The 24,527-nt window shown below is 48.6% G+C and overlaps 1 protein-coding gene across 5 annotated transcripts in view; it reads right to left on the reverse strand.

Annotated features, from left to right (window-relative positions):
• Positions 1-1,125: 1,125 nt before the first annotated feature.
• Positions 1,126-24,527, reverse strand: part of NF2 (NF2, moesin-ezrin-radixin like (MERLIN) tumor suppressor) — a 61,386-nt gene continuing 37,984 nt past the window's right edge. For 2 of the 5 annotated variants that reach the window (XM_075013178.1, XM_075013174.1), the window contains 4 exons: positions 22,609-22,736; positions 21,004-21,163; positions 19,164-19,212; positions 1,126-5,055 (listed from right to left, as the gene is read on the reverse strand). In XM_075013178.1, the coding sequence (XP_074869279.1) occupies positions 19,177-19,212; positions 21,004-21,163; positions 22,609-22,736 (324 nt within the window). In that variant the 3' untranslated portion in view covers positions 1,126-5,055; positions 19,164-19,176. Of the gene's footprint in view, positions 5,056-19,163; positions 19,213-21,003; positions 21,164-22,608; positions 22,740-24,527 lie in introns of all 5 variants that reach the window. The other 3 variants (XM_075013176.1, XM_075013173.1, XM_075013175.1) reach the window with 2 other exon arrangements.

The following is a 24,527-nucleotide window of genomic DNA, read 5'->3' on the forward strand; positions in this document are numbered from 1 at the left end:
GTGTACAAAACGTGACAAACAGAACCATCCTGCTAGGCCGAGCCCTCCTCAAGAGCTAAATTTAATCTCCAGGGGTTTTGCTGCCGGGTTGTGCAAACACAGAGCCGATAAACAGCTCGGCTGCTGAATTCATTAAATGACATATGCAAACACCTTCCTGCAGCTCAGATAGCAGAAAAAGGGGCCAGCCAGAGGGAACAGCTGCCTGGCTTTGTGTGCGCAGGGCCTCGTGCCTCTGTGACAGCCTGAATGATGGATAATGAAAATTAAACATTTCCTGCTCCCAGCATAGCTGAGCAGTAGCCAGGTCAAATATCTATTAACCCAGCTCTGCAGACACTTCCCGCACCCCAAGGCCAGGGCTTCCCAGCCAGCACAAGTGGCTCAGCAATGACAGCTGATGGACGAGGCATTGCCACAGAGGAGTTACTACTTGTGTGCCAGCAGTGTGGCTGGCCTTACTCAAAAACTTAGGGAGAGATGCCAGGCCAGTCAGAGCACAAAACTTCAGGGGATAGGAGAGCTGCGGTCAGAGCCAAGGAAGACTTGTGCTTTCCCTAGCCATGTCACATCAGGATTGGCAGCTGCCAAGAAATCCCCGCTGACACTTATGAAACAGTTTCCACCTCCCTAGGAGCCAGAAAGAGGCAATTTATCGGATGAATAGTATAGCCACAGTCAGGCCATCTCTAGGGGGTAAAAGTAGTGTCCAATGCATCCTTCTCCTCCTGCACTGCAAGCTGTGGCACCACCAGCCCAGACAAGAGAGGCAGACACAACCCTGGGACGCCGGTACTCAGTGGCGCAGACAAGGCGGACTAAGGAAAATGGTGTTTAGCTATATAGGTAGAAGGCAGGTGTGTGTCAGCACAGAGGGTTCCTAGGAGCTGTGATAGAGGGGAGACAGGCAGGTCTTGGGGTTGGGGGGAGGTGTTCCCACAGGGACTATGACAGAGCAGAGGGGAGGCAGATGTCTCAGAACTGGGGTGTGAGGAGGGGTCTCCCAGACCCTGGAGCCGAGGCGATCATGGCTCTTGTTAAAAGTGCTCCCTGACTTGCTGCAGTAGTACAGTAACAACATTCCCGTTCTTTCTAACACAATCTCCAAAAAAGCAGCTGCACCTCCAGTGCTTTCAAGTTTTATTGATACAAAGGAGAAAACAAAGGTATCTTCAGCGTATAACAATCCATGGGAATGGGACAAGGCCTTTGTCGCCAACCATCCCACATAAAAGACGGCTTTATCCATCTGAATTTCAGACACATACACTTCCACATGGGAGGAGATTCAACGAACATCAGGAAACTTTTAAATAAGGGCTCCAGGATGTGATTTGCTAAAGCCAGGATATACTACGCTGAGCCACGGGTTGACTCAGGATAACCCCCTGTCCCGGCCTCCCCTCTGTTGATAACTTTACTGACCATCACCAAAGAGGGTGGTGGCTGTTGAAAAACATAAAACAAAGGCAAGTGATGTGCGGCTAAAAGAGGCCATTTGTGTTTGCTCAGCCTTGCTAAGACTGGTCAACAAGGATGTGATTGCTCGTGTGTAAACAAGAACAGCCGTACTGGGCAGCCAATGGTCCATCTAGCCCCATGGCCTGAATTCAGACAGCGGCTGGTGCCTGACAATTCAGCAGCAATGAACAGCACAGGACAGTTATAGAATGGGGCAGTCCCAGTACCTAGAGCAGTCAGAGGCTTCGGGACAGCCACAGCTTAGGGTTCCATCCCTGACCACCTTGCTAAAAGCCACTGCTGGACCTGCCCACCAGGAACTTACCAAATTCCTTACTGAACCTGCTTAATGGTTTTGACCATCACATCTCTGGCAGAGCACCACCAGCCTGCTCCGTGAAGTTCTTCCTTACAGTTGTTTGAAACCTGATGCCTGCTAATTTCAACGGGAGCCCTCTGGCTCTGGTGTTATGAGTGTGCTGGATTTAAGAAAGGGAAAGGGGTGGGGAAATAACTCCTCGCTGCTCCTGTCTTCAGTGGGAACAACTGCCCCTGAATCCAGCCGTTTGCAACCAGTCAGAGACAGAGCTGCTCGACTGTAAATCTCCAGCGTTTTACTGCGATCAGTCCTGAGCTGAAAGTTGACCATGTGTAAAAGTGGCTGAGGGTCCAAGTCTAAGGCCCACATACTCCAAGTTATTTTGGTGTTTCATGTCCACACAACCAATGGATGTTAGGAACCCAATGAGGTCTGAGGAGCTGGACCTAAACGCGGGCATAGAACGCTGGCATAAGATGTGCATTTCTGACTAGTGCACATGAACCAGCTGCAAACTCAGTGCAAGCCTGGCTCCATCGAGTTCCCATGGACTCACTGGGGCCAGGAGTGACTAGTTCCAGCTGAAATGGCTGTGGGTTCTGTATGAACTTTGGACCACCTCCAGGGCACTGGCCCAACCCTTCAAAGGGGCACTACATATGGCACCACTGGGCCACTAGGGAGTGAGATGAACAAGGAGAGTGTCCATGGAAAAGCATCTTTCAAATAAAAGATTTCCCTCTCCTAGCGTCCCTTTACTCTCCTCATCGTCCACTGTCCCACCTAAGCAGGGAACCAGAGAGGGCTCCCGCAGAGCCAACTATGAGCTCTTCTTGAACAGTCCGAAAGGAAGTGCTACAGATCAATCCCATATGCACCAGCACCTACTGCAAAGGATGTCTGATGCACCCTCCGCAGGCCTGAAAATTAATCCCTCATGGCAAGTCACTTTTCTGCTCTTACAAGTGAAAACAACTGAACTGTTTTTCCCATTCAAATTTAGTGTCACACTGCTCCTGAGCCAAGCTGAGACCTGCAAAGGTTGGAGCTGCGAGAGAGTGCTAAGAGCCGACCTCAGAAACCCCAAAAGCAGAAGTTAGGGTGGAGACATTGAGCCGGACTTACCCCCATCGTGTGAACTGAGCCACCTCAAGAGAAAAGGAAATCAGTAGCTCATTGTTATTGCAACTTCACAGCCTGCTCCACCATGTGGGATACCCAGTTGGTTCCAGCAGGAAACTGTGCAGGTACCATTGTTCTTACGCCTCCCTTCACGACAGCAGAGAACACTGATACCTGATACATTAACATTTAGCACCATGGCATAAACCTTTTATGGTGGTAGCTGTGAGAGAAGCTGCAGACGGTATGGTTAGGTTGGATTAAAGATCAGCCATGGGCGAGCCCCTGAAGCATTTGTCAGCCAGGAGACGTGCCTAACAACTGCTGTCCTTGCAATATCACCAAAAGGCCACGAGGAGTCAATGCTGTTTGCACTAAGAGGAATCCTGCTTCCCCACACTCCGCATGTCCCCAAGTCATGGGACAGATGCTGCTATTAACTTGGGGCTTACCTGACACTGCATTCCAGGAGAGCACCTGGCTTAAACCCTTTAGGAGCTGCACCATTCAAACAGGCTGGCAGTCTGGGAAGAGCAGCATTTAAGGACTGAATAGTGTATTTCTTTGGATGTGATTAATGTAACTGCCAGAGCACACAAGCTGTACAATGGTGCCAAACCATAGACCAGAGCTGGTGGGATAACAGAAGCCTATGAGCAGGTAGTATGTATGGGGAGGAGGAACGGTCAGAGGCCATTACACAAGGGGAAGGCCCACAGTACGTCATGCAGTTGCAAGGGGCTGCCAGCTGTGGTGCCGGAACAATGTGGTAGGGGGGATGCTGAGCACCACTGAACCAAACTGCAACCCCTGGGGATGATGGAATCCACTTCAAGCCAGGGGCACAGCAGGGCCCCAACCCGCCTACGTCCAGCAGCTGGGAGATGAACTGGGATGATTTCTCCCCACCCATGTCCTGCACGGGGGGACAATGGGCTAGCCTGGACAAGGAAGGCATGCGTCAGGAGTTACTTCTCTCCTGCCAAGGCAGCAGGTGACCCAGGGCTTTGCCCCTCTCAAGAGCTGAGGCTGGCACTGCCTTCTTCAACATGGCTGCCCAAAGTCCCTCTCCAGGAGAGAGCTACTTCATCGAGCAGCTGATCCCTCTGCTGTGTTAAGGCCTCTACCCTCTTGCTTGGCTCTGATTCAGGGCAGGCCCAGGCTGCACAAATGTTCACAGCATCTCCTTCAGGGACTGGTCCCCACAGCCTCGGCTACAGCCAGGCGACTCCTGCCATCGCTTCTGCTCACCACGGAGGCAGCAGCAGAGAACTTCTCAGGGGAGTCGCCACTCACTGGGAATCAGAAAAGGAGCAAGGGCGGTGATGTGCAGAGCGCTCAGCACAGGCAGCTCACGTGCATGTGACCTGCTGCAGCGGCTCAGACCCAGGGCCCAGCTAGTCCCAATCTAGCCAGGGCCAGCACCAAACGCTTCAGAGGACGGTGAAAGAACCCTGTGGGAGGGAACAATAGGATGACTAGTGCACAGAGGAAATTCCCTCCTGAGCTGTGTTAGTCCTAGGTCAGCTTCTCCGCTCTAGCAGGAAGGTCCATCTCCCTTCCAAAAGTCCTTTACTTTTCAAAGGCTTACAGGGGGCTACAGGTACACAGCCCCTCTGTAAGGGAGGGCAGAACTGTCTTTCCTCCCATCCCCTGCACTGCTGAAGGTGTCACATCTCTGCCCATGACAGCAAACGTTGCGTGAGACCTTCCTTATGGCAGGGCTGGAAGAGAAAGGCGCCCCTCCAAGGCACACGTCCCTGACTGCTATCTCCCCGGAGATCACAGGAACATCACCACTAAATACAAATGCTGCTTAAAACAACTGCAGGGGAAAATAACTCAGCTCTGCATTATAAATGGCAAAAGAAGGTAGCGAGTGAAAAACCTACAAGGGAGATTAGGATACACTAAACTGGAGAATGTCAGGCTGAAATCCCTGGAGAGCTGAAGGACCAAGTCCACGGCACAGGAGCAGCATCTTGTCTCAGAGGGGCTCCATGCCTGGCTCCCCAGCCCCTGGGATATGCCTCCTCCGTCTGGCTGAAGGAGGCTCCGGCTGGCTTGTTGGACGCAGCAGTGCAGGATGGCGGGGACACCTCCTACAGTTCCTCAAAGAAGGCCACGCGGGACTTGGTGCTCTGCAAGGTGAGCTGCAAGAGAGGGGAGAGAGAGCCTGAAGAAAGAGCTCGACCTGCTCTCCCACCAGCCCTGCACAATGCTATCACAATACATGGCACGGAATTGCAGCAGCAGCCCAGGCGAGGGTAGGTTCAGAGACCTGACACACACGCGTGCTGAGCACCTGCACTTACCTGTGAGCTCCACTGGTACACTCAGAAACCCATAGGAGCAGGCCTCACTTTAGGAATCTAATTATGCCCTTGAGAATTCTCTCCTGGCCAGGCTGGGTACCCAAGGAGGAGCCTCTCTAAACATGTTTCTGCCTGTGTGAAAGCAGCTCCTCCTGTCTGCCCAATGGAAGGGGGCATCAGCTGTGGTCTGGACAAGTATTTCCTCATCCACACTGGGGAGATTCCACCCACAATCCCAGGCTCTCAGCTAGGACACCTGTAAAGATGTGGGAAGTCTGTTTCAGATTACAAACACTGATCAGACTGTGCCAGCCTACTCCTTTTCCTCGTACGAGAGCTGTCCTATAGAGTGAGAGCACCGGCAGTCTGATCAGCCACAGCAAACGCCCCCTGGCTCTTATAGCACTGGGGCCATCTGCTGAAGCCAAGCTGCTTCTGTAGGAGATGCTCATGAGTAAGCAGCAGACCTTAATGCACCCTTGTATGAGGCATATACGTTCAGGAGGGGGGATGTTTTCAGTCAGCACTGCTGTTTGGTATTACAGAGACCAGCTGTTTATCAAGGCTGTTCCTGAGTTGTGTGAGGGAACTAGATTTCCCCAGAAGCTGCCTAGTCTAGAGCCACTTGGCACCTCCTAGCAGTTGTGGAGCTACAATGAGACACCCACTGTAGCAGCCAGAAGAAGGTGAGGAGCAGGAATTGCCCATCATTCAGCCCAGAGGGTATCCTGGAGCCAGTATTCCTTCCAGCCAAGATGGGAAAGAGACACAGGAAGAGCCTTTAGGTGAAGTGCCATTGGGGGGAACACCTCACCTGAGTCCATCAACAAGACCTACTCTGTCCCCAGCCCCCCAACAACTGATGACAGCTCCTGGTTCAGGCCTTGTTCATCTCGCCAACTACTAGGACCCAAGATCTCCCTCCCCACCCCCACCTTGCTTTGTGAGCAACAGAGAAAGAACCTTTCAGACCAAAGCGACTATGTTGAGGAGTCTGCACAGCCCTTCCCTCTCCCTCATCAGCACATGAACTGCCCCGCCCATTGCTACGCAACCCCAGGCAGGGCTCCCAGGCACTCTCTGGAGTCTTGAGCTGACTGGCTAAGGAATTTGGTATTTTAGCAAGTTGCTAAAGCACTTAGCTGACCTCTCCCTGCGCTGGAGCTCACCACTGCCTGGGCCTTGCAGCCCCTCTCTGACTAGGAGTATTAACTGTATGATCCACTGAGCTGTACAGAAAGTGGAGAGTTGGGTTTTTTTTTATTTTTTGGTCTTGTCCCCATCTTCTCACCCCCTGGCTTGCAGACTGGGGAACTGGAGTCTAACCCACCCCAGGCTGCCCAAAGGATGTGCCCTCAGGCATCTGTTTATGAATGTCTGTAACTTGTGATCTGAAGACTTTTTAGTATGCCAGGTCTTGCATCCGTACAAGAGCGCACTCTTCACATTTGTGTTGAAGATCTGCAGTTTCATCTTCACAGATATTATTCGTGAACTCCAGATGGGATGGAGAGCCTTGAATGCAGCTGTTGTTTTCCCTATCTTGGCATTGGTACCCTTATCTCCTCCTCCCTCTCTGCCCATAAGACTCCCTAAGTAGGTGAACTGCTCCACATCTTCCAGGCCATCCCCTCCCAGTGTGATGGTGGTGTTGTTGGACTGGTCGATTCTCATTGTCTTGATCTTTCCCTTGTTAATGCTCAGTCCAGTCACTGGAGCAGTTTTATCTAGTGTTGTGACCTTCTCTTCTATGCTTTCATGTCCATGCGAAAGGAGGACGTCATCAGTAAAAATCAATGTCCTCCAGCTGTTTGAAAAAAGTGTCCACTGAATGCCCCATTGATGGCTGTCCTGTTCATAATCCAATCCATTGTGATCGAGACCGGAAAGGTGACAATAGGTATCATTGTTGCACTCCTGAGAGCATGCTGAAGGATTCTGTGAAGGCACCATTGTGAACTTCGCACATCGAGGGTTTGCAAGCTGAACCGCTCAAGTTAATAATTTTGGATGGGATGCCACAGTGTTGAAGCAGTTTCCACAAAGTATCTCTGTCAACGCTGTCAAAGGATTTTTCAAAGTCTATGAAGGTCACGTACGGGATGGGGTGGGGGAGTTCCACTCAAGCAACTGTTCTATGATCACTCAGAGTCGCTATTTGGTCAGTACAAGATCGGAAACCGGCTTTTTCTTCCCTGAGCTGTCTATCAATTTCTGTCGTCGTTCTCTCCAAGAGAATCCTATCGAACGCTACCTGGAATAGACAGTAACGTGATGCCCCTCCAGTTCTTGCATTCCTTCAGAGAAAATGATTGCAGGGGCTTAATGTCCCTGTCTGGAACATTTCCAATCACAACCAGGCCAGGGCTTGCTCAACAGACAACTTCCCCACTTCCAGGAGTCAGTCAATTCTTTGGTTAAGAATTGCCTCCTGCTTATCCCAGGGACAGCCCATCCCATCCACACACTAGGGAGTAGAAAGACTCATTCTGCCGGCAAGCCACTTCCCTTGCAAAGCCCCAGCCCTCCCCAAGGCACTTGCAGAAATTAATGCTATGCGGGATTGTGATGAGGAAAGAGACAGAAGAGAGGTATTCCATACGAGAAACACTCACTGAGATCCTACACCTGGTCTTTATGATCACTTGGTGCAGTTCACCAGTCTCAGGATTTCCAGTGAAGAAATGTGGCTTATGGATACATGCTTGGATATGCCTAAACACTGCAATATGCCAGCAAGAGGGACCAGCTTGTAAAAGTTAACACTACCTCCCCTCCCACCACCATGCCAGTTTACTTCACTGGGTTCCTTCTTCCCTTGGAGCAAAGCCTCTGCTGCCATCATATGCATTCTGACTCATTCTAACCCTAACTTTACTGGCAATGAGCTGGTGTTGGGGGACAGATGTCAACTGAGCCATAAGTAAAAGCAGGGACACATCCTCCACTGAGGATCTGCGGAGAGGTTAGTCAGACCTAGATGTCTCGTGTACCTGCCGAGTCCATCGGATGTAGATTCCCTGCTCCAAAGAGTATAACTCTCTCCTCCTATGGCCTGATCAGACCATCAGGCACTACAGTTTGCTGGTGTTCCGCCTCAGCTGAAAGCGAGCAAGAGAAGATGTGCTACTGCCTTTGAACACCTCTGTCTAGCAAACAGACAAAGCTTAAGGTTTAAGAAAATCACCCACTCACATTAGGCTCCTCAATTTTGCAATCACTGCAAGAACGACCTGGGACTCCCCCCCGCCAACCCCACAGTCACTTGCAAATCCTTTGGTTGGTGCTGCCAACAAGGCACATGCTTAATGAGAGAGGAAGCTGTTAATTGGAACAAGACACATGAGAAAATTTTAAGGAAGATTATTTTGGCTGGGGACCAGAGAGACTCAGTGCTCAGAATCTACAGTAAAACTGATCAGTTAAGAACACTGGATTATATATTTTCCTTCACCTTATTAATGTTTCCCTCAGATTGCAGAGGGGAGTGCCTAACCAACTTTGATTCAGCTTTGCACTGTTAACACCTTCCAAAGTACATGGGTTCTTCCACTGAGTCCCTCACCCCTCAGTGTAAGTAGACTGGAGGTTACTGGCAACCATAACAATCATTCTTTCTGCAACTGCCTCTATGTGGAAGGTTTTACAACTCGGGGTAAACGCTGCTCACATCAACCTGGAGCATACCAAAGCACAGCAGTGAGTGGATTGTACACAAATGTGAGGAGCAAGTAGAACTCTAGTCGTCCTTTCTATCCTTTGAGGTATTAAGAGCACTCAGTGTCTGATCTGCCGGTGTCATCACTTTTCCTGAGCAGATCTGCCTTAGTCTCCCCATTGGATACACAAGGAAACTGGGGCACCAGAGCAATGAAGTGACTTGCTGAAGGTCACAAAGTGAGCCACTGGGAGATTCGGAAACAGAATACAGGGGTCCTGTAACCTCCTGGGTTGGTTCACATTCCAGTCAGGAGAGAGGGCGTACACCAAGCACTGAGGGCCAGGTTTTGCCCTGTTACATTCAAGTGACCCAGATGACTCCTGCAGAACTTGCACCACTATAAGCAGAGCCCAATTTTGGCCACAGATCCGGTACAGGCTGCGTCTACACTATGAGCTAAACACAAATTTATTAACATTGATTTATTAACACTGGGTTTTATCCGTTCGATTTTGAGCACCCTCACCTCCCCACAAAATCAACTTATTGCTGCCACACTCAAGTAGCTTAAATCGAATGCTGAATCAGTGTATTATGCGAACCTACCCCACAGTTCCCTGAGCCCTGTAGCATTCTGGCTATTTTCACTGCTGCAGCATGGGGGAAAAAATGCCCCACAAGTAGATGTGGATATCTGACAACACCTTCCCACATTTCATTCCTCTATCTCCCCTGCAGTGTTAAACAAACATCCTCTTTTCCAGACGGTGTCTGGCTTGCCTTTTTTGTAATTGAGGGAGAGGAGGGATAGTAAACCTGTCCTAACCAACAGGTTTTTGAAAATGGGATGCAAAAGCACTGGATCTTTGCAGGGTTGGATCTGGATTTTAGACCTCCTGTTGCAGAAGACGCTCAGAAGAAGCAGCTGGCTAAAAGACCCCCCCAGCTACAGACACCCAGGGAGACGCATCACCTGCCCCTATTAACAGCGTGCCTAAGCTTGGATCTAGGTTTGGATCTGAATCTAGATTTAGACCTCCTGGAAAAGGAGACTCTTAAAAGAAGAATATGTTTAAGGATACACACGTGCTACACTGAAACTGCACTGAATCACTGAAACAGTTACAGTTTGGGGCACCTAACTGTCCCTACACTATAAGCCAGCCCCAAAAATCACGACCGCCAAGGGTGACTTCCCCCAGGCAGCTAAAAGACCCCACCCCCATCTACAGCCAGCCCCTTGGCCTTTGGCTAAAGCCCATTCAAAAATGTCTCTCTCAGAGGACAGCCATGCTAGCAACAAAGTATTTCCTTTTGTTGCCCAAAAATCATGACGGACCAGGAAGACTTTCCCTGGCTGGCTACAGGACCCTCAATGCATGCAAGCTGCCTGGTGCCTTGGGCAGCACGTCCTTTTATTGGTTCGGGGTCAAGCCACTTGATGCGGCTGGGTGCAGGGAAGTTGCAGACTGTGGTACCTCCGGGGGGCAGGGGGGCAGGAGGAAAGGGAGGTGATGTGAGGGGCAGGACAACAAGTTTCTCTTCCTATCAGACAAACACCCACAGCCTAGCTGCCACACGGTGCAAGGAGGGGGGCAGAGGCTGATGCCAGGCAGCACAGACAAAAAGAAAATAATGCAGCTAGCAAGGGTGCACACAGAACCTCAGACCCCACAGCCGCACTACTAGAAAACAAAAAGAAAGGTTTTTCAGCCTCTCATGACCCTACAGCCACAGGCTTCCAGGTGCCGAACTGAAGTGGTCCCTCTGTTGCCTGATTCTTCCACACCTGAGAGCAGTGGAGATGGAAGAGGCCAGAACGGAGAACTGTGGGGCACATCCGGGACATGTCTGGAGGCTAATGAATTCGACTTAAAGACATGGCGCTTCCTCGCTGCCCTTCATTCGGTATTTTAAATTCAAACTAAGCACCACACCCGTCAGGTTATTATATCGATATTATGTCAATTTTAGCGCTCCATAAACCGAGCTAATGGAATCTACAGGGAGGCCAAGCACTTGGCAATTCAGGCTAAATGACTTAATCGATATTATCTCACAGTGTAGACATAGCCACATACACTGAATCGGCTGCACCAGAACAGCCCTGTGGGTCACTGACAATGCTAGGTGCTCTGAGAAAGCCATAAGCCTTCCCATAATTCCATGGAGTCAAATTCTTTCCTGACCCACCGTATGCCCACAAGCAGGAGTGTGGAGAAGCCTCACACTTATCCTCCCAGCAGGTGTAGCCTAGAAGGCCTGATACGAATGGTGAGTGAGTGATTCCAGGCACTATGGGTTTACCTTCCTGTTAAAGGCCCCTAGCAGCAACTGCACCCCAGGAATCTGCAGAGAAGTGCAAGGCTACCTGGCCTCTTTTATCCCAGGCATGGGAACAGTGCCTGACAGCCATCCACAGGCCCTCAAAGATCGGGAGCCACTTCCACCAGGCCCCAGGGCTAACCCACCTCTGCCACCCAGCTGCCCTCTCACATCTGATTACCATCCCGTGTGAATAATACAAAAGAAATTTAAGTTGGCTCTTGACTGAGCAGATTGCTACTTTCTGTCATTGACAACATGCTGCTCCTGGATGCAGAGCTTTGCAAAGAGCTAGTAAATATATTTATTCCTGTTCTGCTGCTGTCAAGAAATTCCAGAAGGGAGGCATTAGGTTGATCCCCTCCCCCCACCTTCAGCATCAACTGGAAAGGCTCAGGTGAAGCAGCTCAAGGAAGCTCTGGTCCCAGAGGTGGTGTTTTGCCAGTGCTTTTGATAGCCACTGTGCGGCAGCGCTGCCTGACGAGCTGCACGCAGCAATTCAATCCAGACTGCAAGAGGCACGACAAAGCCTGACACATCCACTCAAGTTAAAGGAAGGGCAGAGCCAATGAAGGCTCTGTCCCCAGCTTCTGCAGAGAGGAAACAAGCCTTACTGACTCATCCTATTGAGCACGGCTGGGTGGCCAGAGGACTTATATAAGTGGGAGGTGCAGGGGGACTCCTTGAACCAAGCTTGTTTTCATTTTACTTCTGCTGCAAAAGACAGGCACCAGCGCCTGGGAAATCCCGCCTCCTATGCTGGGAACCACCAGCTTCACACTGACCTGCCCTTGACATTGGTATATAAAGGAAGAAGACTGCAGTACTCCACATAGGCAGTGTTCCTACATGGCTGCCCACAGCCACAGGCTGGGACCAGAAGAGCTGAGAGCTGTCCCTCTTCCACACCACCCCCTATAACTCCTGCAAGTCTGGCAACTGAAACGGAGAGGTGCCCCTTCACCTCCCGGGCACCAGCTTAGCTGTTAGCAGCAACTCCAGCCCCTCCTGTGTGGGAAGCCTGGCCCTGGCTCAGCTGCAAGGCCTCCCTGCTGCCCTCCTCAGCATTCCGTATGCCAATTCCATTTCCCCACAGTGATGCAAGAATAAATAAATATCTGTGTGTGACATCAGATCGCGCAGCCAAAGCAGAGTGATTAAGAGCAAATTACATTTTTGTCAGTGCAGAGAAAAAACTGATTTACAAGGCAGCATTATGATAATCTCCTTCTCGCAAGAAGGGGAGGGAGGCCAGACTCCACAACACACTACTAGGACCATTAAAGAAAATTTAGAGGGAGAGAGGGAAGCAATTAGGCAGCTAGAGCTAAAATGCATCGAGATAAGGAACAACAGATTCAGACCCTGTCTCTCTCTGCAGAGCCCCTGCCTCTGTCCAGGGGTTCCAACTGTGATTTGATTTTAAAGCAAACAGCGAGTCCGTCACATCCAAACCCATTTTACTGCAACTAACCCGCTAACTGCATGCACAGCACGTCTACTGGCACAGCAAAATGGTGTGGCACTGAAACAAGCCCACCAATCCATTTACATTCTCCCCAAGGCACTGGTGATCCAAGGTGCTGGCAGGGAGAGGTACTAGGAATAAAACGTTGATCTTTCAGGGCAGGAGCCTGAGCGTCTAGGCATGGAGTCTGGTCACAACACAAGGATGCCACAAAACCACAAAGCTCTGGGAAAAACAAAAAGACCTGGGCACATGTGAAACATTTCCTTTCTGCTCAGGGGCACAAATTAGTTGGAGGCCCCTGCTTTATGGGATTCTCCTATCAGCAGCCTGGTTTAAATAGCAACATCCTTCCCTGTGCTACAAGCACCACCTCCATTACTGCAACAGAGAACTCTCAGGTCCCTGTTTATGCTGAATCCCTGCCAGTCTCCAGGGACAAGTGATCCATAGCACCCAAGAGAGGAGAGTCTCATCCCCCAGCATCCTATTCAAAGCACGGCACAGTACATCTTCAGATGCTTGGCAGAGCTACATTCTATCTTAAATCTTACCTTCCCAACACCGCACACCACTCTCCCCTCTCCCACTCTCTCCCTCTCCTCCCCGCATAGGATCACAGAACACTAGAACCGGAATGGACCTCAAGAGGTCAGTAAGTCCAGTCCCCTGCCCTCACGGCAGGACTACGTACCACCTATAACATCCCTGTTATTTATCTAACCTTTATCTTAAATATCTCTGATGACAGAGATTCCCGGACCTCCCCAGGCAATTTTGTTCCAATGTTTAACCACCCTGACAGGTAGGAAGTTTTTCCTAACGTCCAGCCTAGAACTTCCATGCTGCAATTTAAGCCCATTGCTCCTTGTCCTGTCCTCAGAGGCTAAAGAGAACTATTTTTTTTCTCTCATCTCCTTGCAACACTCTGGCTACGTCTACACGTGCACCCAACTTCGAAATAGCTTATTTCGATGTTGCGACATCGAAATAGGCTATTTCGATGAATAACGTCTACACGTCCTCCAGGGCTGGCAACGTCGATGTTCAACTTCGACGTTGCTCAGCCCAACATCGAAATAGGCACAGCGAGGGAACGTCTACACGCCAAAGTAGCACACATCGAAATAAGGGAGCCAGGCACAGCTGCAGACAGGGTCACGGGGCGGACTCAACAGCAAGTCGCTCCCTTAAAGGGCCCCTCCCAGACACACTTTCGTTAAACAGTGCAAGATACACAGAGCCAACAACTAGTTGCAGACCCTGTATATGCAGCACGGACCCCCAGCTGCAGCAGCAGCAGCCAGAAGCCCTGGGCTAAGGGCTGCTGCCCACGGTGACCACAGAGCCCCGCAAGGGCTGGAGAGAGAGTATCTCTCAACCCCCCAGCTGATGGCCGCCATGGAGGACCCCGCTATTTCGATGTTGCGGGACGCGGATCGTCTACACGTCCCTACTTCGATGTTGAACGTCGAAGTAGGGCGCTATTCCCATCCCCTCATGGGGTTAGCGACTTCGACGTCTCGCCGCCTAACGTCGATTTCAACTTCGAAATAGCGCCCAACACGTGTAGACGTGATGGGCGCTATTTCGAAGTTACTGCCGCTACTTCGAAGTAGCGTGCACGTGTAGACGCAGCTTCTTTTAGGTACTTGTAAATCGCTATCTGGTCCCTTCTCAGTCTTCTCTTTTCTAAACTAAACAAGCCCAGTTCTTTCAGTCTTCCCTCACAGCTCATGTTCTCTAGACCTTTAATTATTCTTGTTCTTCTCTGGACTGCCAATTTCTCCACATCTTTCCCAAAATGTGGTGCCCAGAACTGGACACAATGCTCCAACTGAAGCCTAATCAGTGCAGAGCAGAGCGAAAGAATGACTCCCCGTCCTGCTCACAACACTTGCTGTTAGTGCATCCCAAAAGCATATTTGCTTTTTTTCCCCCCAACAGCATCAGCAGACTGTTGACTCATATTTACCTAGTGGTCCACTCTGACCCCTAGAGCCCCTTCTGCAGTGCTCCTTCCTAGACAGTTACTTCCCATTCTGTATGTGTGAAACTGGCCTTTCCTTCTGAAGTGCAGTACTTTGCACTTGTCCTTATTAAACTTCATCCCATTTACCTGAGCCCACTTCTCCGGTTTGTCCAGATGGTTTCACTCCTGATGGAACCTGACTTGCCCCTTCTATTGCTCAGTATCCAGTCAGCTTCCAACTATCCGAAAGAGCAGCGCAAGCTGCCCTTGGAGGAGTGCAGCATGGCGACAATTCCCACCCCAAAGACAAAAAGTAAGCCGGCCCAGCTGATTGACAGTAAATAACTGACAGGTGAAGTGGGTTATCAAAACTCCAGCTGACAACATAGAAGAGGATGTTGCACAAACAGAAGACAAATTTTATATATTGACTTAAACCTTCAGAGCATCTCTACAAAGGAACGAATTAACCATTGGCTGGACTGGCACAAAGCAGCCATAGCTTACACACAGCCATAGAGATCACGCAGACGAATACCGACTTAGCTAAAAGGAATGACATTGCTTCCCCTCTCCTCCTAGGGCCATTTGGCCTCCAAGCTCCACCTGTGCCTAGCTCCCAGACTGGGTACTTCACAGGGGGTCATTATGATAGGTGGAGAAATACAGGCAAGAGAAAAGCAAATGGGGGGAAACCACTTCTCAACAAATTCTTTGACTTAAGGGGCTTCTCTGACAGGACAGGTAACAAAACTCTCCTTAAGTCAAAGCGAGTGTAGAGCAGGGAAATGACTTGAGTTTTATATTCTCCACCATCCTAAGCAGCAAACCCCACCGAAGATGAGCCAACTGGAGTTGTTAGAGTCAATTAGCATCCAAGAGAGCCAGCTGCATGGGAAGGAAATCACGTTCCAGACAAGGTGCCTGTGCTGTGCCCACAGAGCTCATAAAAAGGAATTAGCATGTTCACCACATAATTAAACATGAAAAATTTAGTAGGCATCTTCAAAGGCACGCAACAAAAACCCAAAGGTCTAAGAAAACACTGGCCGTGAATCAGGTTTAATTACAAGAGGGGATCCTTGCAGACCCAGAGTTTCTTACAGTTGACTGATTTTTTTTCCAGAGTTGTCAGTGCTTCAGTCTATTCCAGTGTTGTGCTTAGAATTAGGCTCTGCTCATATGAAAAGATGACCGCGTTTCTTAAAAACAACAGCAGATCAAGAGATGGGACAACAGGCTCCAACATAAGCATTCAGCTCACCCTATCTGAACACTGAACCGAACGCTTTCAAACAGGGGTGGGGAATCTTTTGGGGGTTGGGAGCCACTGACCCTGCAGAAAAACCACTTGTGGCTACTTAAAAGTGAGAAGTAAGGAAAAAAGCCAAAACCACACTCTCACCCCTCACTGATGTGGCCCTTGAGTGAGACCCCATCTCCTCATGCTCCAGCGCCACAGGCCGGGGGCGGAGAAGCATGAATGGGGGTTCCCCCAGGCAAAATTAATTCTTCTTGGGGCCAAGGGTTGGGGGTTCAGGGTTCAGTGTGAGGGAAGGGGCTGGCCAGGGAGGAGGTGTGGGTCTGGGTGGAAGAGTAGGCTGGGGTAAGGGGTCTGGCTGGGAGGAGGAGCAGCAGAGGTGATGGCACTGCTGCCACCACTTCCTGGTGCCACCTGGCAGAGACTGTGGGCTGGATCCAGCCCCGGAGGCTCAGGGCTCCATGCCCACCGTGGGCTGCATGCTGGGGAGGGGAGCCCTGCGCCTTGTAGGGCTGCATCCAGGCAAGGAGCTCCCCACCCCTCCTTTAAGAGTGACAACAGTAAAAGCAAGTCATTCAGTGCCACTCTACACAACCTCTTTCCGCACCCCTTCTTCCCCTCTTTGGTCTTATGGCCAGAAAATGACAAATACAATGAGAACATGTTTTCTTGGGCCACCTGCAGCTCAGCCAGGAGCAGCAGGGTGCACACTGCTAACACGAAATCCTGTGTGAACATGCACAGCCCTGCTGTGCAGATCCAAGAGGTCTGGACAGCTCAAATAAGCATTTAACCCTCTCCGTTAACAATGCAAATCCAGGCAAGAACCATTCATGGCTAACATGAACCTGTATCATCACCCTAAGGGTGAGCTCTAGCTATAGACAGTGATCACACAGTCAGCCTTTAGATGGTACCCAACACTTACAATAATTTGTTTTATACACAGAAGCATTAATACTTCTGGCTACACCAAGCGCTGCTACTTTTCACACAAAGCAAAACATCCTCCTGCAAGGACACTGATCAAATTGAAAAGTAAAATGTGTCGGGGAGGGAAAATTATTTAAAAACGAACATCCAGAAAAGTTACATTCTAGGCATCTTTAGCTTCCCCCTAGTTTTCAGAATAGTGGTTCGTTAAATATGAAATGAAGTTCAATTCAATGATAAAAATTGTATGCCAAATAATACTTGGCCCTGACACACACATAACTCCAAGCACTTTGAAAAGAACCATTTCCCCCATTTTACAGATGGAGAAACTGAGACGTGGAGGGCGGGAGTGACGTGCCTGAAGTCAGCAGCAGAGCCAGAAGAAGCTAGGTCTCCTGATTCCAAGCACAGTACTCTATCCACAGGCTGCATATCCTCATAAGACTAAAGCATCTCTTCAGGGGTTTGAATCAGGCCTTTCATGTATTAGGCCAACCTAAACCCACTCCACTACAGAACGCTGCATTTCAAAATGCATTTGCCAAGAGGCTTTCGGCTTGCATTTTTGAGGAGTGGCAGGCAGTCACAGAATTTTTTCATTCAATGCTATCTATGATCAGGGTCTACCGCAGCCCTCCAGTGTCTGAAGATCAGGACACATCTGCTTTCTCTTTGGCTGTAGTAAAGACAGATATCACCTTTGAAGCTGTTTAAGATTTCAAAAGGATCTTCACAAAGGCACACCAGTCAGTAAACTGCACACATGCTGCCATGGACCAACACCATTCCAAGAGGCTAAGGCTTTAGAGAAAACCGTATTTTGTAGACAGATATGGTGTTAACTGAGCACGAGGCATTAGTGCTGTTGGGGAGAAGGAGTAAGGCAAAATCACTGCAGCAGAGGGATGAAAGATCAGAAAGACAAAATGGGACACGCTGAAGCACTTGTTTAGGCTGCAAAGGCTGCATCCTGCTCCCACCGACTCCAGTGGAGTTGTGCATTTGTTAACAGACCAGAATTTGTCCCCGAGAGATTAGGGTAATAGAGAAAGATTTATTGCTTCCCTGCCCAGATGCCTCGTCTGGCCATTTCCCTCCTCCTGCAACACTCTGAACCATAGGCATCGCTATGAAAGAGAGAGAGAGGCAGTACAGATGCTCAACTAACACTGCGTCTATAAAACAGTATCAGACAGGTAGCCATGTTAATCTGTATCCACAAAAACAATGAGAAGCCCTGTGGCACCTTATAGACTAACAGTTATATTGGAGCACAAGCTTTCCTAAGCATCTAACGATATATCTGTGAGTCAATAAGGTACCACAGGACTTCCCATTATCTATAAACCAGTTTCCCAGAGGAAGTGATGGAAGCACCATGACCAGAGTCATTTAAAAGTGGACTGGATGATGCCCTGGAGAACGTATTAGAGGGAACAACTGTGCCCCCAGGAGGACAGGAAAGATGGGACTTAAAAGGTTCTTGTCCATTTCCAGGATTCCATCGGACTGCAGATAAGGATTGAGAACATGGCCCTTAAAACTGAGAATACCAGTCTCTGGGTACCAATTGTGGCAACCAATTCTAACTGTATTAGTCTCATGGGACTAGCTTTACCTGCACACCTGTCTGGTCGAGGCTTCCAAATACCAGCTGGCTTCAACTGTTTCCTTTGACATTTCTCTTCAGCCAAGTGACTGTGTGTGTGTACTGCTTGCTCTAGTCTGAGACAGCGGTATGGCTTTTACAGGTCAGGTATGAAGCACAAGTGGCAGCATCAAGAATGAATTTAAGCTGAAGATTTTCTTTTGTTTTTTAAACTCATGAATTTTCATCTGCAGCACATCGAGGACAAAGCAACTTCCACGTTACTTTGCAACAGGCTGCAGAATCTGCAAAAGGCATCCATTTTTCTGGGAAATTGCCCCCCACATGCAGTGAAGTGTGAGCACACATGGGAGGCATTATGCATTTAGCCCACTCCCCACTTACTGTCCCTGTTCAGCTTTCATCAAGGAAAACACCACCAAGACAGAGGACTCTGGACAGAAGTGAATGGACAAAAGCTGTGAACCTCACAGACAAGATGACACAGAACAATGCTAGTGTCCGATACACACTCTTCTGATCCACATACAGGTTGGGGTGGGACGTGGCACTGGGTGTCTCACCTGCAAAAACCACACTACTGGGATGGTTCAGGCTTATGGTGCATTTTGGGGGCTGCAGCACTGACAGCTGGCTACAGCAGCATGTTTCAGAGGCAAGCTCATGCACTGGTTAGTATCACAGATGGCAAGCCCATCACCACACACAGAGTACCTTGGAACAAGTCTCAAATGCAGATAGGTCTTCTGCCCTGGGCTTGAGTCTAAACAAGCAAAATAAAATGAACAAAAAAAATTCCTCTGTCATTTGAGCAGCACCAAGTTATTTGTGCAATTCGTACAGTTTGCCCATTGGGCTGCAGTCTTTAGCACAGTATCCAGGAGAGGTGAGGGGTCATTACTTAAATGAAGCAAAACTACTGATGTCATTTTCTATTTCAGGTGTCTCAAATCTTCCCTTTCTCATAGCATTCAAGATCAAAGCCCTCCTCTTACCCACAGGGCATGAAACAAGTTGTCAGAGTTTCTACTTTAATTTCTCTTAAGAGACTTAGTTCTCAAAAATCTTTGCTCTACTTCCCTGAGATAATAAAGCAACAATAATTCTTAGCACAACTGAAGTGACTTGCCCAAGAGCAAGCATGCAGCAGCTGCCTTGGGAACAAAACCCTGGTTTTCTGGGACCTTTGTCAGAGGTTTATCCACTAAGCAACAAAGCCTATGGGTGTAAGAGCTTCTCTGTTGCTGCCCTTTTAAAAATACTACAGAAGGCAAGACGGGAGAACAAGGCTGAAGTTTCAGCTAGTGAACAAAGACTGTGATCAAGACTGTCTGCTCAATTACAATTCACAATTGCCTAGCCAGTCCTGAATGAGACAAATGGGACTCCCTCTCCTCTGTCAGCAGCTTTTGAGATGTATGTACAGAGGTCAAATTTAGCATTTTCAGCTTAAAAGGGGATTCTCCAGCAGTTTACGAGCTTTAGCAAAACCTAATATGAACAAAAAGGCTCCCAGATGCTAAAACCCAAAGGTCTGTGATCCTCTAAGTATCTCTTTCTAGGAACCCAGGCACACAGGGCTAGAACAGGTGAGCTGGGAAGTGAAAATGATTAGATTATTTTATTCTTTGTTACCCATTCTTTTGGGATAATAGAATCAAACTCTCTGTAGTGAAAGGCAGAATTCTGAAATGTCTTGTTTTAATATTCTCAGGTGGGATTAGTAACATTGGGAAGATCCAATTTTTCAAGTGTGACCTTTACCACTAGCATTGTCCTCTTTAAACTGTAGCCCCTGGGACATATCTTAGGACTTCTCAGTCTTCCAAAAGGAAAAAAGGAGACTAAGAAAACCTGGTTGAAAGCCATTTTTATGCTCACATTTCCCATATTATTATTATTACTACTTCAACTAATAGTGACAAGATCAGCCCCCTGTTAAAAGTTTCCCTGGTTGGAGGGCCTGAGTAGCAGAGTTTCTCAGCAACAGAAGAAACTGAATGAGTTAAAGGATCAGTTTTGTTGGGGCCTTGTCCTTTGCTTAATGCCCATGCCGGTAACGCACAGTCATTTTAAACTCTTTGGCCAAGTACAGGTAGCTTCTGGGTCCAGAGGCTGACTTGAAACAAGAAATAACGAACAACTACCTCATACAATAGGTGCATTTTAAGAACCCTACTCTTGGAAGGGTTGAGACTACACACTGCCTAGATCCAGGCTAGGACCCATAACTCCAGAATGTACAGTCTAATGTCTCTCACAGCACAGAACAGACAGGAGTTGGCCATGGTGAGTATAAATGAGAAGTTGTATTGAAGCTGCTGGACATAAAGAGACCCTGTGGTTCTTCCTGGCTCTCTCACTCTCAGACTAACACACACACAGTCTGAGCTATCTAGTGTTATTGTACAGAATCTCCCTAAATCTCGGGCTAGACTAAGCAGTCATGGACAAGTGCCTAAATCAAAATATTATTACAGCTCCATAAGAGCAGTCTAAGTCCTGTTTAAAAAATAGGAAGTTCTCCTCAGGAGCAAGGAGGGAACCCATGTACCTTTTTAATGGTGTTGTGCTTGCTGTTGCCTCGGTCAGCATTCTCGTTGTGCAGTATATCCAATGCTGTCTCCCTCTCTTTCAATTTTAGCGCCTCGATCTCTGTCTTCAGCTCATTCAGTTGCTCTTGCAGGTGCTTGCTCTTCTCCATGTACTCCACCCTGGTAGACACAAGACGTTGCCTTGTGGTTATGCAGTACCATGGCAACCGGCAGAGACTTAACTTCATCATGCCGAGAGTCTGATAGTGATTAGACTAGATTATGCTCCACAGTGAACTACACTGAACGCTTTTGTTTACTATTAAAAATAGGACTAGACATCCAATTCAAGAGCAAACCTGTGTCATGCATGAATGGAAAACACAGCTAGTGTTGTATGGCCAGACAAAGATCACATGCCTCCGTCTCCACAGGGAACTTTAAAACGCGCTGTTCTATTCCACGGTGTACTTATAAACCCTGTCTACCAAAATGCACAAAGTTCTCAAATCTTCTAGACCAGATGTCCCAAGAGCGACTAGTGATGTGAGATGTCTCAGTTTTGCTGCATTCAAGATGGGTTAAAGATTCCCAATTTTTGGAGAGTGGTGGCTCAGCACTGTCTCAAAAATAACTCCCTTTAAGGTGTTGAGTACCCTCAAAACCAACGAGCCTAAAACAGTCAGTCACTCTTGGACTTAACTGTCTCCCACTACACACTGCCTAGCCCACTATAGGCAGCCAAGACTCAGCTTCGAGATTCAAGCAGTAACACACGGCAACGGATGCAAAAAAACAGTTTATCCCAGGTTACTTTTCTAAATGTAAGGCCCTGTTACAAACTGCATCCAAGCACCTGAAGAGTGCAGACATTCCTGTGATAGATCAACATGAACAAAATGCTTCGGTTCACATCATTTGAGCTGTCTTGTTTAAGAGGAATGATGTGATCTAGTGATTTAAGCACTGGACTGGTAATTGGACACTCCTGATATCATACCCCAGATGCTGGTCCTCTCCTTCGCGGCCTTGGGCAAGTCACTTACCTCTTTGCACTTCAGTTTCCCATATAGGAACTGCCATACTGGACCAGAGTGAGAGTCGTGTAGTTGAATCTCTCACCCCAACAATGGTCAGCACCACATGCTTGAGAATAAGGTGCAAGAAATCCCACAATGGAGAATTATGGACTACTGAACTATAAACATTTTATCCAAATCCCAAGAAGCTGCTGGCTGGCTCATGTCCAAAGCAAATTCGCCTACATCCCACCTGTTTCTCAAGCTGCTAACCAAGGAGCCTCATCACATGCAAACCTGTTTTGACTCCTGCTAAGCTCCTGGTCTCAATGAGATCAGGATTCCATCACAGCAACATGGAGAACCCAGCCTGAGAGGACAGCTGGCCAAGATCCTAAACAGTTACACCACACACCTGATGGGGATTCTGTTGGTTTGCTCTGGCAGGTTGAAATGTAAAGGCCTTCCCATTGTACCTCACAATGCCACCTATCTGAGATCTACCACTTCCAAACAACTCATCACATTCACCAGGAGTAAACCGAAGTTGTATCTGTTCCTTGTTTAGTACAACTTGTGCAGCGACTGTGGAAGCAAGCTACATACTTCTCTTTCTCTATTTCCATGGAAAGCCTCTTCATGTCGGTATCCTTGAAGTCAAAGGAGAGGCTCTCACTGATGAGGTTGAAACTTGGCAAGTCAGCAGGCAGTGCTGTTGTACCTGAGTTCATGGGCTGCTAAAGAGAGAGCACAGATTAATCATCTTTAGACACACAGCAACTGCTATCTGTAAGGGTTCTGCTTCATAAAGCTAAAGAGATAAGAATGGCTGGCCTTGTAATGCAACAAGCTACTTTGTTTCCCAAATTACAAATTGGTCAGGACCTTGGACTCTGACCAACACATCCTGACAAGCAGAGTTCCACGGTCTAGTCAGTGGTTGTGACTGACCTGCATCTGACGAAGTGGGTCTTTGCCCACGAAAACTTATGCTCATACATTTCTGTTAGTCTGTAAGGTGTCACAGGACCCCTCGTTGCTTTTGAAGCTACTTTGTGGTGCTTTGGTGAAGAACTGGCTCCCTGACTGCAGGGAAAAGGCCTGCTATGTGCTAAATCACTGCATCCCTTTTGAAGGACACTCTGCTACCTCCAACTACGCAGCTCAAGGGAGTATCTTCATGTGCTGTGTTACAAGGGCAGAGAGTATTGCTGAGTCAATGCGATTTGCACCTTTCACTATTATCAAAAGCATCAGAAGAACCTAGCATAAGCTGCAGTGGAAGTAAAAGATACCTACTTTCAATATACAAACCCCGCAGCATGACAGGCACTAACGTGGTATGAAAATTAACAGAAGCAGTATGGCCTAGTCCCAGCACCCTGGCTGGTACTCAGAGGACCTGGGTTCTATTCTCAGCTCTCTCACTGGCCTGCTAAGTGAGCTGGGCAAGTCTCTAGTCCTGAGTTTTCCCATGAACTTTGAGATGTACTGAAGAATAGCAATACACAAAAGCAAGGTATTATCTTAAATAAAAATATAAGGATCACTAAAGACTGACAAAATGCAGCCACCTCTGGGGTGAAACTAGGCAGCCATTTAATAGAAAAACTAGTAAAGGCTAGTAAGTGAGGAGTGCTAGTACAAAGCCCCCTGTGATAGAAGGCTCCCATACATTCCATTGGAAATGCAGAGAAAGCATAGGGCAGCAGAATGGAATTACCCAAATTGGAAATTGGTCAGCACCTTGGACTGTGACCAACACACCCTGACATGCAGAGTTCCACGGTCTAGTCAGTGGTTGCGACTGGTCAGAATGCCCATGTTATGCTGCCTCTGAAAGTTGGCACCTTACCTTGCCAGGTACTAAAGTCATTGCTCCTAATTCTTGCACATGCTGTTATTTTAAGGTCTCCTAGCCAAAGGGTGACCTGCCCCAACTTGGATCAGCCTGGAGGGTACCATAGCAGAAGGTGCTTTGAGGAAGAACAGGCTGGCAGGTGGTTTGATGGCAACTCAAGAATAAGGCCATGCTCTGTGTGCACCGACTCCGAGACCGAGAACAGGCACTGTCTGGATTTCACAGACTAGAATGCTGCGCTTGATCTCCCCCGCTTTCTGCCTGGATTAAGAAAGTCCAAGGTTGGCAGCAGCAGCAGCTCCTCCAAGTGGAATAGCAATGGATTTGCTGTGCACAATAATCTACACTCCCTTGCCACAAGCATGAACCTCACAGCTAGTAGGAACTTACTGTCCCTCGCTTGCAAGGAACAAACCCCAGGGAGATGACATTTCATGTGTCCCGCAGCTCTGGAGCTGAAATGGGAACATTTTGTACAAGCAGAAGCAGTGACAACAGCCAGACAGATTCTGTATATCACTGAGGAAATGCTTGGTGACTGGGTGCACGAATACGGATACTCCATCGGTCTTATAATGGAAAGCGGTATCACCATGACATGCACTTTAATGGAGCTTACGGACAGGCCTAAATTCCTGTAGGCAGTCTAGCACTAGCAGAAGTG

This window comes from Carettochelys insculpta, chromosome 18, assembly GCF_033958435.1.
Source record: "Carettochelys insculpta isolate YL-2023 chromosome 18, ASM3395843v1, whole genome shotgun sequence".
NCBI classification, from domain to species: Eukaryota; Metazoa; Chordata; order Testudines; family Carettochelyidae; genus Carettochelys; species Carettochelys insculpta.